General features: G+C 40.1%; 1 protein-coding gene across 3 annotated transcripts in view; it reads right to left on the bottom strand.

The window, feature by feature from the left end:
- Window positions 1-19,218, bottom strand: part of EPSTI1 (epithelial stromal interaction 1) — a 97,737-nt gene that overhangs the window by 54,340 nt on the left and 24,179 nt on the right. For all 3 annotated transcript variants that reach the window (XM_042926514.1, XM_042926425.1, XM_042926530.1), the window contains exon 6: window positions 10,568-10,641. In XM_042926514.1, coding sequence (XP_042782448.1) covers window positions 10,568-10,641 — 74 coding nt within the window. The remainder of the gene's footprint in view (window positions 1-10,567; window positions 10,642-19,218) is intronic.

Raw genomic sequence — 19,218 nt, 5'->3', positions numbered from 1 at the left:
TTATCCTATATATTCCTTGGTCATTTGGTTTATTATCTGAATTTCCACACTTGGTCATGGGGCTAGATTTGCTTTATTCATCATACATGCCTAGAACCTAGTAACCTAGTATAGTGCTTGATCTATAACAGGCGCTCACAGTTGAATACATGAAAGCCCATTGCCTAATGCTAGATACTATCAATACATTTACATTTTGACCAGTGTCAAAATAAAATTTTTTATGTTTCTCTGATCATCAGTGAGGCTAAATATTTTTATTGATGTTATATCTCTTGTCTTTTAACTGCTAGTTCAAGCCATTTGTCAATTTTTCTAGAGTTGTCTTTTTCTTACTAATTTATAAGAGTTCTTTATGAAATTAAGCCTTTGTCCATTACTCTTGAGGCAAATATTTTCTCCTAGACTCACTTGTAATACTGTTCACTGTTGTCACCTACCACAATTTTTTCCTGCAGTCAAATCTGTATTTTTCCTTATGGCTTCTGAGTTATGTGTGTGACTTATGATTATGGGGGTAGAATCTCCTTTCCAAAAACATTCTTCATCATATTCTAATTGTGTTGGCTCAATACAATTTGTCAAATTGTCTTTTTGACACTGATTTGAAAGGATACTTTTATCAATAGCTGAAGTCCTAAATACTAAATGCTCTTATATTCATGGGCCTGCTTCTAGATTCTTTCACTGAATAGATTTATTATAATGCCAATAACACTTTATTACTACCATACTTTTATATTAATACACATGATACCTGGTACAACAAGCCTCTCCCAACCCCATTCAATTTCTCTCTTTCAAGTGTATCGTTTTTTTTAGTATTTTCTCTTTAAACTTGATTTATCAAATTCCACAAAAGGTCCTGTTCAGGAGAACTATCTTTATAATACTGACTTTTTTTTCCTTCTAGAGTTAATGGTCTACATTTATTTTCATCTTCTTTTAGGTATCTTATGTAGGATCTATGTATTCGACTCACCTGTTTTACAGTGGATGATAATTTTAAATGGGCTTTTTCTTTAATTATATTTTTTAATGAGCTTTTGATGGTATAGAAGATAGACAAATATTTGCATATTGGCTTTAGATTCATTCATGTTAGTTGAACTGTTAGTATTAGGTCCAGTAACTTTTTAGTTGATCCCTTCGGGATGGTTTAGATGGATAATCAGAGACACCGATCTCTTTCTTTGCAATATTTAGATTATTTCTTTGTTAAAAATAGAAACAGTCTCTAGTTACAGGGCAGTAATAACAAGCATTCTCATCACCCTGTTCCAGACTTCACTGGAAAAGCTGGCTTCTTTCTTAGGATTTCAAATGAAATCTAACACCTTCCTTGAAGGTTTAGTAGAACTCACTGAAAAAACAAAAACAGAACAAAACAAAAACCCAATTGGGCTTTTTTTTTAGGTAAAAGCCAAACTGTATTTTCTCTTCCACTTCTAGTTATTACTCTATTCAGGCTTCAAGTCTAGTCATGTATATTTTCCCCAGGAAATAAATGAGGAAATCTGGGTGACAAAAAATTAACAATTAGAAGTAGGATAATTAGGAGTATTTTGCTCTTCCAGAATTCTGGTTGTACTTCCTTTCTTATCCTTGGGGCTCTTCTTTTTTTATTTTTAAATCAGACAAGTTCAAAATCAGCCTGAAATTTTATAAGAATTTTTTTAAAAAAGCAAAAAACTAGTTTTGGGGTTAATTTACAGATGATAAATTCATTTTCTACATCATTAAAACCAATTTGGGGGGTGGGGGTGCCTCGGTGGCTCAGTCAGTTAAGCATCTGACTCTTGATTTCAGCTCTCATCTCTTGATTTCATGATCTCATGGTTCCTGAGACTGAGCCCCACGTAGGGTTCTGTGCTGACAGCACGGAACCTGCTTGGGATTCTCTTTCCCTCTCTTTCTGCCCCTTCCCTACTTGCACATGTGCTCTCTCTCAAAATAAATAAATAAACATTTTAAAACTTTTTTTCCTGTATTATCCTTCCTTCTACCTATTTGTACTTATTTTATTGTTCTATACTATCTTAATACGACGTTTAGTTTGTTTCTGTTTTTACTAAATGATTTTAAAACTATTTTCTAAATAATTTTATAGCCACATTCTATAGATTTATATAATATGGGATACTTTAAAACTTGTATTCTTTTATCCCCAAGTAATTTGTAATTTCAGTTTTGGTTTCAATTTGTACCCTAACAGTCATTCAGAAAAGTGATTAGAAAAAAATTTATGTGAATAGACATTAAATTTCTTTTTTTTGCTTATTTGAGTAATCTCTACACCCAATATGGGTCTCAAACTCCTGACCCCGAGATCAAGAGTCACATGTTCCTCCAGCTGAGCCAGCCATACATCCCTGACATTAACATTTCTTATTGCTTAAACTATGATGTTATTACATTTTCCTTAGGAATGGTGGTTCTCTAGGATTTGGGAGTACTGGAGGGATTTTCTGAGAAACTTTGAAACCTTAGTCAAGGCCAATTGTAGTTACATCAATATTTGTAAAGATTTTGTTTTTTCATAAACTAGGTACAACACTTTATAACTATATAATCATACTGAGTGGTTGTTATTCAAATCTTCTATTCCTTGTATCGTTTTTTGGTTCACATGATCCGCTAATTTCAATGGAGAATTAGTTAAGTAAAAAGGAAAATCTGAGGCGCTTCGGTGGCTCAGTCAGTTAAGCGTCCAACTCTTGATTTCAGCTCAGGTCATGATTTTGCGGTTCATGAGTTCAGGCCCTGCATCGGGCTCTGTGGGCTCAGCACAGAGCCTGCTTGGGATTCTGTCTCCTCTCTCTCTGCCCCTCCCCCGCTTATGTTTGCTCACTCTCAAAAATAAACTTAAAAAAAAAGAGAGAATGTGACAAATCCATTATCTATATTACAGACTTTAGCAGTTTGTTTTATAGGTTTCAAATTGATAAAGACCCATTATTCACATTATCTTTTGGCTGACAGCTGACATATTTTATCTCTATAAAATACTCTTCATCCTGTTGAATGCTTTTCACCTTGAATTTAATTTTGTCTCCTATTAACAGTGATATTAATTAATCTGCCTTCTATTGTTAGCATTTATGGTTATACTTTCCATTCCTTTATTTTCATCTCTTGTTTTATGGCATCTCTTCTTATAGTAGCAGATAGCTAGAATTTCATCTTTTTACGCCACCCGAGAGTGTTTCTTTTAATAAGGAGATTTGGCGTGTATACCTTTTCTGTGATTGCTGACTTGTTCATAGTTCTTCCTCTTTTCTGCCTTATGTTACGATGATCAAATTTTCGTTGTATTCATTGTATTTCACTGTATTTTTTCACTTGTTTTTATGTTATATTTCCTATATCCCATATAATGAAACACATAAAACACATATTAGTCTTCTATCAATATGCGGAATTCACAAGCCTTCACTCGTACAAAGAAAAAAATACTCAACGTTACTTCCTATCTCCTCTTCCTTGTGCCTTTTGTAGCACTAAAATCCTCTATATTAATTTGATCATGCTTATTCTTAATTTTTAGAAAAGAGAAAAGTCTATCACATACCTGACTATACATGTCACTATATTCTTTGTTCACAACTGTTCTAATACCTACTCCCTTCCCTTTTCTTGGATTCATTCTTTGTTTGGTGGGAGTTCATTTGGTGTTAATTTTTTTTTTTTTCAGTAAGGATCTTAGAACTCACACAGAAGTGATAAAGTTGGCTCTGCAGCCAGCTTTTCTGAAGGATGGAGGGGAGGTGCACACATGTCCCCCCAGGTATACCAGGTCACAGTGATGAGATAACTAAGGGAAACTAGTTTATAAAAGAGACATTAGTCAACTCTCACCTTTTACTAATTATTAATTACATATTGCGAAAGCTAGAAGCTGTCCCTGACATCCAGGAGCTAGTCTAGCACTCAGAGCTAGGCCTTGGTGTTCTCCTGGTGAAAGCAATTCACACAGTATCAACATCAAAAGAGTCACCCTGGGGCTGTGATGGATATTGACAAAAATAAGACCCCCTCATTAACATGTCTGAGCGAAAAAAGATACATGAACCTGTCTAAACCACCAAAGTGACCAAACACCCCCAAATTCCTACCTGATTTGTGTGACAGTGCTTCTTTATCAATTACATTACAATTGCAATTAACCACTCAGGTCTTCCCTCCTTTTAAATAAAATAAAGATACCTAATCACAATCACCCCTGCCTCCTGATAACGTTCAACCCAGAATGAAGCCCCGTTTCCGCAAAGTCTCCTGCAGTCACCTGACACAGGCCCAAATCTTAGCATGTTCTGACATCTTCTTACCATGGTGGCCCACAGTTCCCCCAAGATGCAGCTAAGAAGTTTAGAATTCATTTTATAAGCAATGGGAAATAATACCCTTTTAGAATAGGGTAGTGACACGATGAAAGCCGTGCTTTAGAAAATGAAATCCAACAAAACATGTAAGATAACTGACAGAAAAAGACAGTTGGTGAAGACAGCAGTGAAGCCATTCGAGTATGCCAGGGGATGACAAGGAGACAGAAGCCATAAGGCAAGTGGAATGTGAGGAATACCTATCGGAAGGTGGTGGCAGTGGGAATGAAAAAGTTGATGTGTGCTGGGACATCCACAGGAAGAACGGACAGTGGTAGAAATATTGATACGGTCTTAACCATCAGCATGATTTAACATTCAGTAGGCAAGGATTCTCTCAGATCAGATTTCCCATAAAATATTCAGTCTTATTCTGAACAAAATAGATAGGGGATTTTTGTATCTATAAGTTCACTTCATTAGCATAAGATAGAAAGTTATGAATAGGATGACTTTCAATTCACCTTACTTGGATTATAAAATGTGAAGTTGGATTTAAGCCTACCATATGGATAAGGGATCGATTTAGCCCTTAAGTGTCTTTTGCAAGCTCCCATGAAGGGCATTAGAAGTTTTGTGAGCACATTAGAAGGCAAACTTGGGGCCTAAGTGTGCATATTCAGCAGACCTGCCTAGATCCTCCATTCTTAGAAAACTAAAATAGATGAAGATGTGCCTCTTAGGACCTAATCACACTATTATTCAAATGGAAATAAAAGAGATGCATGGTTCCGATGGTGGAAATGAAGTAAACTTCCCAACATTTCAATCGACAGGCTGAGCTCAAGGTAGTGCTTGGCAGTTTAGGAATAGGAAGGTCCTGTTTTGGAATGAGCTTGGTTCCAAGAGCTTTTTCAACTAGTTTTTTAAAGAACTAAGCATCCCCACCCCCCCCCCGCCCCATCCCCTAGAAATATTGGAAACAGTACGTAGGAGCAGAGTACTGCCTGGAAAGATCACAAAAACCCACATACCCTACAGTAAGTTTAAGTGTGGCACTAACCCAGTGTTGGGACTGGAAAAGGATAGCATTCATCTATGATGAAAATCAGAGAAAATCAACTTATTTCCTCAGTTTTTCTTTCACCTACCCTAGGCAAAATGTACATCTTGGTAGAAGGAAACAGAAGTCAACACTGGCCAAATCTTGCTCTCTGAACTGAACTTTACCCCCCCCCCCTTAACTCCAGGGCTTATCACCCCCCACCCTAGCCAGATATTCCTGACCTTCCAACTATATCATGCCTCTCAATGACCTATTTTTCCCCAGCCCCCCTGGACCCCCAAATCTCAAGACCAAGATTTGGCTGCATCACTTATGGTCTTAGGGACTTCAGGTAATTTACTCAACCCTCCATCTGTAAAATGAGGAGGATATACCCCTCATAGGGCTGATCTGAAAGTTAGATTAAAAAATGCGTATAATAGGGGCGCCTGGGTGGCTCAGTCGGTTAAGCGTCCGACTTCGGCTCAGGTCACGATCTCGCGGTCCGTGAGTTCGAGTCCCACGTCGGGCTCTGTGCTGACTGCTCAGAGCCTGGAGCCTGTTTCAGATTCTGTGTCTCCCTCTCTCTCTGACCCTCCCCCGTTCATGCTCTCTCTCTCTGTCTCAAAAATAAATAAACGTTAAAAAAAAATTAAAAAATAAATAAATAAAAAATAAAAAATGCATATAATATACCTAATACTCCTGATACTCCAGAGGCTCTCAGCAATACAGCAGCTTTTATTATTATTTTGCTTATTTCAAAGAGCCAAGCATTTTGTAGTTAAAAAAAAAACTGTGCAAACGTATAATCTATTACATTAAATGGTTATTAGATATGAATTAACATTTCAAATGTTTGGAAGATACCCAATTGTTAGCTCTCCAGCATATCCTTAAGAGAACCTTGTTTTTTCCTAAGACCCACACACAAAATGTATCCCATTGCTCCCACCCTATGTGAGCCCCCGCCACTGGTTAAATAGGCTCAAAATACAAACTTGTCTCTATATCTATGTAAAAAACATAATTAGAAAAATGACTAGAACCCCCCAAATCAGCTACCATTCAAATTTTTAAATGTGGAGATGTATTTACTCTGTGTTTTAAATCACCTATATCCCAACGTCCTCCCTTTGATATTTTTTATTTTTTTTTTATTTTTGTTTTTAATTTTTTTTTTTCAACATTTTTTATTTATTTTTGGGACAGAGAGAGACAGAGCATGAACGGGGGAGGGGCAGAGAGAGAGGGAGACACAGAATCGGAAACAGGCTCCAGGCTCCGAGCCATCAGCCCAGAGCCCGACGCGGGGCTCGAACTCACAGACCGCGAGATCGTGACCTGGCTGAAGTCGGACGCTTAACCGACTGCGCCACCCAGGCGCCCCCCTTTGATATTTTTTAAAAAGCACAATCAAAAGTTTATTAACTATCACCTCAAACCCACCAGTAATAATGATTAATAGAAAAGGCCTTCCTGAAAAGTGCCACATTTGACTTTTTATAGGTAGTTACAGAGAGTAAAAATAATGGGGGAAACTACACCAAGGTTAGATGCCTATTTTTGCCCTTTGCTTTTCATGCTCAAGAATCCTAGAACTAATTCTAAATTGTGAAATGAATCTGTCCCCAGCCAGGGTAGCAGACTTAATGCACCATTAATCTGGTCTGCTCTCAGCTGCCAATTGAAATAGTCACAGTCCTTCGATTTTTAAGGAAAAGACCGTACTGCAGAAGTACATTCCAGAGGTCTTTTCACAAAAGCCATCCTGTGTGCTCCATCTGCACACGCAATCTGCTTGTGTATTTCCAGCCAGCTTGCATGGGCAGATTAATGCGTACAATTAGAAAGCAACCTCACAGGCATTCAATAAACTGCCTTCATTATTACACTCAGGAGAGTCCCTTTGGATGTCAATAAAAGCCTAGTTTTCTGCCTGTTAGCTAAATAATTGACAACACTAAAAATAATCAGAAGCAAATGAACGAAGTCAGGAATAAGGTGTTAAGAAAGAGCACATTAAGATTCTCATGGTGGTGCCCCAGGATACTATCGTGAGCTTTTTCTCCAGCAGCTTAGATTTATAGTCTGCTCGAGTCCATGGATGCACTCCTCTACAACACACACACACACACACACACACACACACACACACACACACACACACACATACCACCATTCCTGGTCTGCTATTTGAACCACATATCACAGCAGGCTGAAACTAGCAAGGACATGAGGTATTGACGGGTTTCAAAGAATTTTAGCTGTGTTCTATTTTGTGTTCCTTGGTTTGACAGCTTCAGGATAATGTAAATTTTTTGGTGCGGGAAGGGCGCATTGGGGAATGGAGAGTAGCCTGGTTGGTCTGGTGAAATCTTTGTGCTATTAAAATTCTAACAGTTTGGGACGCCTGGGTGGCTCAGACGGCTGAGCGTTCAACTTCGGCTCAAGTCATGATCTCACAGTTCGTGGGTTTGAGCCCCACCTCAGGCTCTGTGCTGACAGCTCAGAGCCTGGAGCCTGCTTCAGATTCTGGGTCTCCCTCTTTCTGCCCCTCCCCCGCTCACGCTCTGTCTCACTCTGTTTCTCAAAGATAAATAATAAATGTAAAAAAAATTTAAAAAACAATCCTAACAGTTCTCCTAGACAATTTTTGTACCATAAAAAAATCGATTATAAGAAGGTATGATAAAGGCTTGTTATACAGAGGGTCCATGTTTTCCAAGGAGTCCCTTTCATATTTCTAGCTATATAATGATCATTCGTTTCATGAGCTATTAGTCTTTTAATTTCAAAAGTAGTTCAAAACAAAATACTCTTCAAAAAAAAACCCTCACATATATTTTTTACGTTTCTCAATACGCTTTAAAAATCAATTTGAGATACTTCTCATTTTTGCTCAACTCCTTTTTCCTGGTTAACTGGGACTTTCATGATAAGCAGAAGAAAGAGCAAGAGTGAAATGTGCGTGTAATTGAATTCAGCTCCACTGATGGTATAGGAGGCGGCTAAGGGTAAAACTTTTTTCTTCAGAGAAAAAGCGTGATTGATCTCCAGTGTTTAGTAAAACACACCTCAAGAATCTGGAAGACAGGGCGTCTGGGTGGCTCAATCAGTTAAGCGTCCGACTTCAGCTTGGGTCATGATCTCACAGTTCGTGAATTTGAGCCCCGCACAGGTATCTCTGCTGCCAGAGCAGAACCTGCTTTGGATACTTTGTCTCCCTCTCTCTGCCCCTCCCCTGTGCACACATGAGGTGGGGGGGGAGGGGGCTTCTCTCTCTCTCTCCCCCTTCCCCTCTCCCTCTTTCCACCTCTCTGTCTCTCAAAAATAAAAATAAAAAAAGTTGGACTATGAAAGAAAGGTGACTGAGTATCACAACCTCCCATGTCCTTTCAGACTCTGAGAACCTCTTATTCTCCACTTTACCATGTTTAAAACTCTCCAGAGAATGGGTTTGTTCAACTTCCTTGTCCTGTACTTAAGACCCCTCGTTGGCAAGCAGGCCTTCCCTTCTCCAGCCTAAAACTAGAATGACACGGGATAAATACATTTGTTCTTATTGTGTCTCTAGGCTACAACTGTACCCTTATTTCCTTCAACTCCTCTGGTTGGCCTAGAAATACACTCATCCATCCTCTAAGCAATGAAGGGAAAGGCAATAATACACCCTTAATCTATTGCCTCCCTCCTGCCAGCTCTAAGACAGTTCATCTTTCCTGGTGTTTAGCTTCCCACTAGCTCCCTCACCCCCATGCCTATCTTAGAAGAACAGCGGGGAAAGACACGCTATGGAATCAATGACTCAGATGAGGGCAATGCCTATTTTAACTTTAAAAAGATGACGTTACTCATTGGCACTTGTCCCCAACCCACCCCATCTCCCATTTTGTGGCCTGGGTAGCAGAGGCCAAGTAACCTAATTTCCAAGAAGCAAAGTAAAGCCCTGAGAAACTTCTTCCCACTCCTCTCTCTGAGACTCAAAGCAAGGAGGAGCTGCTGAGGATAGAGGCAGGATAATTGCGGCACAAGGAGAAAAACAGAGGACCCTGTACTTAGAAGAGCAACACGTGTTAGGGCATCACATATGCTCACACCCACATTAGAATGATCTGAAATTCTGAAAATGAGGTACAATAATGGGAAGAGAGAACAGGAGGAAGTCAGATGATAATCCATCTGAAAGTGGAAGCCAATTGCCAATTCTGGGTGGGACCAGAATCACTACCCAGTCTCTACAAAATATAAGTTGTCTGATCCATTCAACAAGGACTCCTGTAAGTTTCATTTCTGTCTCCATAGAATTCAGGTACTTTTAAGCCATTTATGTAAACTATTTTATTTCATCCTTACAAATGGCTTATGGGAGAGATACTGGCATCCCTATTTTTTTTATTTTTATTTTTTATTTATTTTTAATATATGAAATTTATTGTCAAATTGGTTTCCATACAACACCCAGTGCTCATCCCAAAAGATGCCCTCTTCAATGCCCATCACCTACCCTCCCCTCCCTCATACCCCCCATCAACCCTCAGTTTGTTCTCAGTTTTTAAGAGTCTCTTATGCTTTGGCTCTCTCCCACTCTAACCTCTTTTTTTTTTTTTCCTTCCCCTCCCCCATGGGTTTCTGTTAAGTTTCTCAGGATAGACATAAGAGTGAAACCATACGGTATCTGTCTTTCTCTGTATGGCTTATTTCACTTAGCATCACACTCTCCAGTTCCATCCATGTTGCTACAAAGGGCCATATTTCATTCTTTCTCATTGCCACGTAGTACTCCATTGTGGATATAAACCACAATTTCTTTATCCATTCATCAGTTGATGGACATTTAGGCTCTTTCCATAATTTGGCTATTGTTGAGAGTGCTTCTTTTCAAATATTATCTTCCTTATATCAGTGTTTTGAAAGTCAACATTATCAGAAGTACCTTGGATTTTCAAAGAATCAGCCCTCCAAGTTATTTAGAATCAAGGATTTCTCAAATTTAGCAGTATTATTTCAAATCAATGAAGAATACTCTGGTGGGTACAGAGGTATCCAAACTCAAACCTTACATAATGACAGAGTTCAATTATAGAATTAATATAACAGCCCATAATCCAATACCAGAGGTCTTGGAAAGTTACCTAGAATTCAAAAGCAGAGTAAACAATGTCTGTAAAGGTACAAAGTTCTGAAGATACAAACTTACTACTGCTGGTGCTCTCTAAATGCTTCTCTTCTGAGGTTTTCTTGAAGTCTTTTTTTCTCCTCTAGTTTATTGCTCTGAAATTGCAAGTATCAAAATGCAATCTATTAGGGAAACTTGAAGCAGAATCGTGGTATTAAAGTTACCCAAGGTCCCAAATCCTTAGGTTCAAGTGGCCTCAGTTATTCAATTTGGTACCTACCAGGACTTCCAAGATGTGCCCTTTCTTTTTCTTTTTCTTTTTTTTTAGTATGAAATTTATTGTCAAATTGGTTTCCATACAGCACCCAGTGCTCATCCCCACAGGTGCCCTCCTCCACACCTATCACCCACTTTCCCCTCCCTCCCACCCCTCTTCCCCCATCAACCCTCAGTTTATTCTCAGTTTTTAAGAGTCTCTTATGGTTTGCTCCCAGATGTGCTCTTTCAACCCATCGTCACTATTTATTGAAAGCGAGGAGTCCCAAGTTCCTTCCATGGTTCCCCTCTCCCAACTTGATTGGTATAATCGCAGAATCAGTATTCACATTTTCATTCTTTACTTCAAATGATAGCAACATTTATATTTTAAGAAGTGTTTTCAAGATGTTTTAAGGGAAACATGAAATTTCCACACCAAGTATGTTAAATGAAAATTATAAGCAATGGTTAAGTAGTTCATAAAAAATTTATACATATAAACCCACATCCCACTAAAGCATTCGGAAAAAGATTTTCAGTAAGCCAACTCAAGTCCCTTCTGACTCAGAATCATATACTTAAAGCTGTTGAGAGACTGAACAGCAAATGTCATAAAAAATGGAATGGAAAAGAGTTCTTTTTTTTAATTAGTTGTTTGGAGAATCTAGAAACAAAGGACTTCATATTTGAGATTACAGTCACCAAGGCTCTGGCATATTTTAATCCAATTTAAATAATCCTGGAGCTTTTTGTTCACTATGACATAAACTGTTGTGTTTTTTTTTTAAACTTGCCTATGAAAAACAAGTAAAGTTCTTAGAAAACAAGCTTAATGGGGAGTTGAAACAAATTCTACACACAGGAGAGACTTGAACTTTTAAATGAATCCAAGGGAGACAGCAAGCAGCTGGGTTTGCTTTAATAAAAGGAATTGGATTTTCCTGGCAGGAAGACCTGTGAAAAGGGAATAATGGAACTCATCATTTCTAAACCCTGACATTAGTTTGGCTCCCATCTTTCAAAGAGGGGGGAAAACAGTTCATATTGTTCATTTCCATGAAAGTCTTCATTCACACAGAACCATTTACTGGTCCCATTTTGAAAAGGGAAACAGAGGATTTCAGTTTCAGGAAAAAAAAAAAAAAAAAAAAAAACATACACGAAATTTACTGCCAAAGGAACCAATTAGAATACAAAGCAATTGGATTATTAATTAAACAAGTTCTAGGAAGCAAACAAATAGAGAATTGTGAAAATAAATCAACAGGATCTCAACCTAGAAAAAAATCCTGACTCATGAGACCAAAATGGTAGACTGTGAGGAGCCCCTACATCTCTGGAAAAAAGTGGGGGGCAGTAAAAGACGGTAAGCAAGCAGTAGGTACTCATTAGACTACTGTTAGAAATGCTACTTCAAAAATGGCAAGAAAACCACACAAGGATCTGGAGACCGGGGCTCCTTTAGCAAGGTCACAAAATGGAAACTCAGTTTTAATCTTGTCACTAATAGATTAGCATTGAATTCAACTCATGAATAACTGATAACTTTTAACTCATGAGTTATTCAGTAGCTAAATTCTGTCCAACAAAGGTCTGTTTATCTCTCAGAGGTTGATGGAGAAGTACTACAAAATACCAGAGTATCTGCAAAAAAAAATTATATTCAATACCTAACAACGTAGGAGCTGTTTTAGTATAATAATCCAAATACTTAAGTTTGGTCATACTGTTTAGGTCTTTTCATTTTGCACAGAGTTAAGAAGTCATCCAACCATACTTATACATATATACACAAGTATAAAATGTCTAGAAGCATGGGGTCTAAAAGAAAAAATTTTGTAACCAGCTCTAGATTCATCCTCGCTGAGTGCCCTTAAACAAATCATTTAATATTACCAAATCTCATTTGCTCAAACATTTATCAAATGCCTATTATATGTTTGGTCCTATGTTAGATGCTGAGAATACATATGAGCAGAGTAGTGCCTCTTCTGGAAAATTTCAGAGGCTGGCTGGGAACGCAGACAAGGAACCAACGATGACAGTCTGTAAAATATGTTGGGGGATTAGAGGTTTGCAAATAATATGAACAGAGAAAAAGCACGGAAGTAGGTACTCTTTCAACAGTTCCATGAACATTCATTCAGTGTCTACTAAGTGGCAGACCCCACCCTGGGCACAGGAGCCAAGTTGAGTGACATTCAGAATGTAGTTTCTAACCCCTAGGTTCATGATGAACTCTGTGTTAAGAGTATGCTCATTTCTACAGAGAGTGGGCTCATCCATAGCTTTGTTCAGATTCACCAAGGGGTTAATGACCAAATTAAAGGATACGAACCATGGTCTAACGAGAGGTAGAAATTCTAGACAAATCTAAGCAAGTTTTCCAGGAGGAGGAAGAGGTGATGGGAACAGGGCTTAACTTAACTCCATTGTACAGATTGCTCACTACCCATGGGGCCGGCAAAGGGATTGGGGAGGCTAAAGGAGGGCTGGCATTCAGCTCACCAAACCCTAGATCCCAGCACAGGGTGCTTCAGCGCAGCACAAGTATCTTTTTCTATGTTCCACAAAAGTACTATCAATCACCAACCTGAGCACCCACAGAACTGACCACCTGGATGAAGAATCTGCTTGTAATTTGCACAAAGGCAATGATGGGCTAGTGGTGGCCCCGGAGAGGGAAGGGATATTCCCATAACTTACAATTTTTTCAATACACAAAGGCATGAGAGAATTAGCCAATTTAAGGAAGCCTGGAGCAGCTCATGGATAAATTAAAAGGTGTTCGTAGTGACACGGTGGACGATAAGGTTGAGGAAAAGGGAAGGGGTGGTTACAAAAGAATTTATATGCCAAGTGAAGGAGTTTGGGCTTCAGTAAAGGCAATGATGAGCCATTATGTTATTTTAAGCAGGACAGTAAGCAGCTCACTCTGGAAGCAGTGTAGACAAGTGAGCTGCAGAAAGCACCACAAACATAAAAACCAATGGAGCGGGTCTCACGGTAATCGGCCCATAAATTAGGAGTCCCAAATTAAGGCAACAGGGACAGAGAAGGACGGGCAAATTCCAGAAACATTCAGGGGCCAGATATAATAGGACAGGGGGAAAAGAAGAGGAGGTGGACTACATCCATAGAGAATGGGTGAGGCAAGGGGGAATGGTACAGGGTGGCCTTTAAGAGCATCAGAATGAACAGAAGTTTCATTTTGAACTTACTGGATTTGAGCTCTACTTGGGGAACATCTGGAAAGAACTATCGAGCATACGGTATAATACATGGTTCTGGGACTCAGGAATATGGACTAGAGATACAGATTTCAAAAATCGCCAGCACAAGCAATAACTAATCCTTAAATGTGTAAAAGTGAGGACTTTTACCTAAGACTATGGTGGCACAGGCACAGGGATGAGAGACGGCCCCACAGGTGGCACCTGGATAGAACATCAGTAGCAGAAAAACACGAGGGAAACGGATCTGGAAATCCAGAGGGGTGGAATTTGAAGGACAGAGTACTTAACAGTTATGATATTACGAAGAGTTTAAGTAAGGTAGGAATTAAAGAGTCTCCATTGTTGTTGTTGGTGGTGGTGGTTTTTTCAATTAAGAGCACCTCTGGTGTTCTTAGCTAGATCAGTACCGTGGAGTACTAGAGACAGAAGTCAAACTCAGTCCACCAAGGGACAATTAGAGGGGAGAACACAAAGACACCAGGTTCCTAGGCCAGCTGTGCTCAGCATCACCTAAGGGACATTTTTCTTAAAACAAGAGATTCATTGGTTCAGGTGATTGCTAGAAGTCAGTCCACAGACTGGCACTTGGGAACCAAATGTGGTAGAAAGGCCTTCAAGCAGCTGAACCACGATGCGTGGCACAGAGGAGTTGAAAGGAAACCAGAACAGGGAGAGATCCTTTGTTTTTAAAAGAAGAGATCTGAGCAGGATTTTACACCAAGAGACTGAGGGAGTGGGGGTGGGACAGGGACAAAACAGGACAAAAGGAGGCTTAACCGATGGGACAGCAAAGTTCCTGAGGAGATGAAAGAGGAAAAAACAAACACAGGTGGAAGCATCTATCGTAGCAATGAAGAAAACACTTTCTTATTTCTCCTGAGATGGGATAGGAGTAAAAACAGCGAAGGAAGAGTAAAGGAAACAGGAAGATAAAGGTGCTTATGCCTGATGGACTTTTTTGCCTAGCAAGTGAGAGAGGAGATGGTGAGCTGAAAATGAAAGAAGACAGTAAGAAGAACATGAGGAGAGGAAGATCTTGGTACTTAGGGGTGGGCCAGGAATGCAGAGTAGGTATTGTTAGAGACCCAGCTGAGCGGGAAGCCCACAAATCTGGTGGGGCAAAATTACAACACACACACACACACACACACACACACACGTCATGTGTGTTTGTTTCTCGCCAGCAACCTCGTTCGTGTAGGTTTAGTAAAAGTGAAAAAATGGAACCAATTCATATGTAACACAAGAATAATTCTTGGCCTTCCACAAAACAGCTTGATACAACAGAGTCAAATGAGATCGTGTTAAAGCACTTCTTTTCCTTTACAATGAATTAGGTTAAGGAACCCCCAGTCGGTGATTACTACTTACTAGGTGTTGTACTAAGGGCTTTGCACATACTGTATCCTCTAAGCCTTCCGGTCCACTGTATTATTACTGTACCCATTTTGCAGATAAGGGAAGTGAGGCATAGAGAAGCTAACAGCTTACCTTCTTAGTACTACCTCTATATTTCAAAGACATACATCCCAACGTTAGGGGATTAACAGGATCCTACTAGATTTTAACAATAGGCGCTAACTGCCCACAGTAATTCATCCACCATGAAATGCAAAACATAGGAACCATATTTCTGGGAAATACTAGTGTTCCTTGAGATGTCAGAAATGGACATTTTTCCTAATTTATAAAGACAATATTGAAAGTGGTTCCTCAGTGTGGCTTTACCCTGCAATCTGTCTTAAACTGTTAGCCCTTGCTATTACATGCTTGCTAGAAATAGTGACACATGATTGCTTAAAAATGTGTATAAGTATGCATCTCTGCATCTACTTATTTTCTACTCGTTGCTTCCTACTTCAGTTTACAGCATGAAAATTAACTAACAAGGTTTCTCAGGGCCGGCATAAAACCTAGTGACTCCCGGTGCTCCAAATAACTATCAGCTTTATGACTTTTGGTTGAGCGGAAAAAAACAAGGAGAGTCATCAGGTGCCACTCAGATCTCGGGCTGGCTTCTGCCCTTTCTGACGTTATGAGACCCCAGGAGGTTCTGTGTATTAAGTGAAAGTATTTACAAACTAGATGCCACTGTGTAATATTATTTCAAACAGAAGTAGAACAAAGGCAGAATCAGAGTAATCCGGGAGGTAGGGAGGTTCTTTAACACGGAACCGGAAGGTTTTCATTTTGCAAGTTTGTGGGGGGGGGGGGGGGGTTGGAGGAGGAATCGAAGTATTACCTAATTCATCAATAGGATTATGGGGGGAAACCGCAGTGGAGGTCTGCTCCCACAGTGCAGAATTGTAGGTAAAAGGCTTTCTGGGAGGATTATGAAAATCTGTCTACTTATGTTGCAGGATCCAGTGGCAAAGAAAGTACTTATACCCCTGTATGTGTAGTCGTATGTACAAAGTACTCGTACACTGCTTTTATGTAACGACTTCCTTTCACTCTGACGTTCTAATTTTCGAGGTATTCTCTCTGTTTCATGGAATTCCAGAAAGAGAAATGAATACATCATTATGAAGCCGCATTTGCCAAAACTTAGTGGCTTCAAAAAACACGAGTTTACTAATAATCTTACAGCTCTGGAGGTCAGAAGTCCAAGATGGTCTCACTGGGTTAAAATCAAGGCGTCAGCGGGACTGCTTTCCTTCTGGAGGCTCCAGGGGAGAATCTCTGTCCTTGCCTCTTCTAGCTTCTTGAGGTCATCTACATTCCTTGGCTCGTGGTCCCTTCCCTCTATCTCAAAGCCAGTAGCGGCAGGCCAAATCTCCCCCTGCTAACATCTCTTCACGCTCTCAATCTCCTGCCCCCCTCTTCCAAGTTAAGGACCCTTGTGATTACACTGGACCCACCTGGAGAGTGCAGAGCTCCACCTGAAGGTAAGTTGATTAGCAACCTTAATTCCACCTGCAAATGTAATCCCTCCACTTTGCCACGTAACGTAACATAGTCCTAGGTTCCAGGGATTAGAACGGAGGGGCAGGGGAGGGGTCATTACTCTGCCTACCACATGAGCTATAATCTAGTTTTAAGTCAATAAGTATCAGACATATAATATGCCAGATACTTCATGAAACTGTTGCCCTCCTTAGCCCCCAGGCACTTGGCTTTGGAATGTGTGTGGTGGGGGGAGATGAGCGAGGCCCTCTCTCGCTTAGGGCCAAGCAGGGGTATACTGATAAACTCAGCAACCTCCTCTAGCAAAGAGGAGGAGGGGAAAGTTGATTTGTAGCGTTTACTGATTTCCCTGGTGAAAATACTCCCAACAGGGAGGGTTTCAAGCTACCACAGTGAAGTCAACTAGTTTACAAAAATCCTGGAAATGTAACAATCCACTCTCACAGGTGGATTTGAGGAGGCTCTCGTACACCAGGGGAAGAATACATAACATCAACCTAGTCTAGGACTGGGAATAAAAGTTTGACTAACGTATCCTAGTGCCCTTTCCAAATTTCCCCTTCACCTATAGGGCTAACTCTTCCTGAACCCATTGACAAGACCGGATAGTAAAGGGCTGGCTGCCTTTCACAACCTTCTGCTTATTAAAGATCAAAGAACACCCCCATGTGCTAGCAGAGAATAGTCTACTTGACCCTCACTCACACACAGGTGGTAAGCAATTAGAGGCCCAGGGTTGGGGGGGAGGTGACCCCTCTTGGGAGAGGGGAAAACTGAAGGGCAACAGGGTTAAGACAAGAGGCCAAGCTAGGGGTTCTCAGGTGGCAACAGGCTGCTCAGCTTCTACTTGACTCGGAGTTCCTGGACAGTAGCCATTCGCCTGGGGAGGAGGGCGGTATTTTGCAGGCTGGTGTCCATATGTGTGTTTGCCATGCATTTTAAAGAATAAATGCTCCATAAGCACAGCCATTATTGCTTCCCTTGGCCATTTTCACACTGGCAATGTGAAGTATGCCATTTCTAGATGGCTAATGTCCATTTTTCTTTTATCTGACACACGCTACTAAATAGGCTCACATTTACTATGAAAAGCCACAGATTTATGTACAATAAGAACAGCTAGGTCACGGTGGCAGCGCAGGGCAATTAACCAAAGAAATCAGGTCCGTAGAAGGACCAGGGGAGGCTGCTCCTTATCTTGTTATGTAGATTACATTAATGCTCCTCGATTTTATATGCACAAGAATAAACTGGGAAGCTTATTAAAATGCAGGTTCTGGTTCAAAGGTTTGGGGATCTCAAGATTCTGCATTTCTAACAAGTGATGCCCATGGGGCTGGTTCAAGGAACATCTTTTGAATGGGAAGGATCAACATATCAACTTTCTCTCCCCATCTCTCACTTTTGGACAAAATTATACCAATAATCATTACAATTATCACATTAGAAAAGCAAATCCAATTAAGATTTCTGTAGTTAATGATTGTTATACACCTAGTGTTATAGTACAACTTGGAAAGAGGAAAATGCTGCTTTTACTCAATGTTAAATAAGACCATTTCAGGGGCACTTGGGTGGCTCAGTTGGTTAAGACTCTGATTCTTTTTTTAAGTTTATTTACGTATTTAGAGAGAGAGAGAGAGAGAGAGAGAACGAACCAGCAGGGGAGGGGCAGAGCGAGAGTTGGGGACATAAGTCTGACAGCAGAGAGCCTAATGCTGGGCTCATCATGATCTGAGCCAAAGTCTGACGCTTAACCAACTGAGCCACCCAAGCATCTATCTAACTCTTGATCTCAGCTGAGGTCATGAATTCCCAGCTCCTGAGTTGAGGCCCCTCGTTGGGCTCTGTGCTGACAGTGTGGAGCCTGCTTAGGATTCTGTCTCTCCCTCTCTCTGCCCCCTTTCTCTCCCCCACCCCCTCTCTCTCTCAAAATAAATAAATAAACAAGCTTAAAAAAAATGAAGACCATTTCGGCCACTAACATTTCTGAATAGTATACATTATTTGATCCCATGAAGAAATGAGCTATAAATAACCCACAAGTCAGCTAAGTATGGGTATTAAATGACAACTAGTAAATGGCTTTTAGAATAAGAAGTTGCAACACAGTAGTTCTTCAGGATCTACAAGACTCTTAATTCAATTCCTGGTGATGATCTGACGATTTTCTTAGTTCCAACTGAAATGCAGAAGGACTATGTAAAGGGGCCGTCTCCTCTACAATCACAAGACCAAAGTGTGAACTTCCCTTTGAAGAAAAATTGGGAGGGGGCGGTTGGATGAAAAAGCATGGGGAACAGAGAGGTTCGAAATCATGTTTTTAGAGAT

The sequence above is a fragment of the Panthera leo genome, chromosome A1, assembly GCF_018350215.1.
Source record: "Panthera leo isolate Ple1 chromosome A1, P.leo_Ple1_pat1.1, whole genome shotgun sequence".
NCBI classification, from domain to species: domain Eukaryota; kingdom Metazoa; phylum Chordata; class Mammalia; order Carnivora; family Felidae; genus Panthera; species Panthera leo.
Note: the sequence above shows the minus strand (reverse complement) of the source record. Positions and strands in the feature narration are given on the sequence as shown.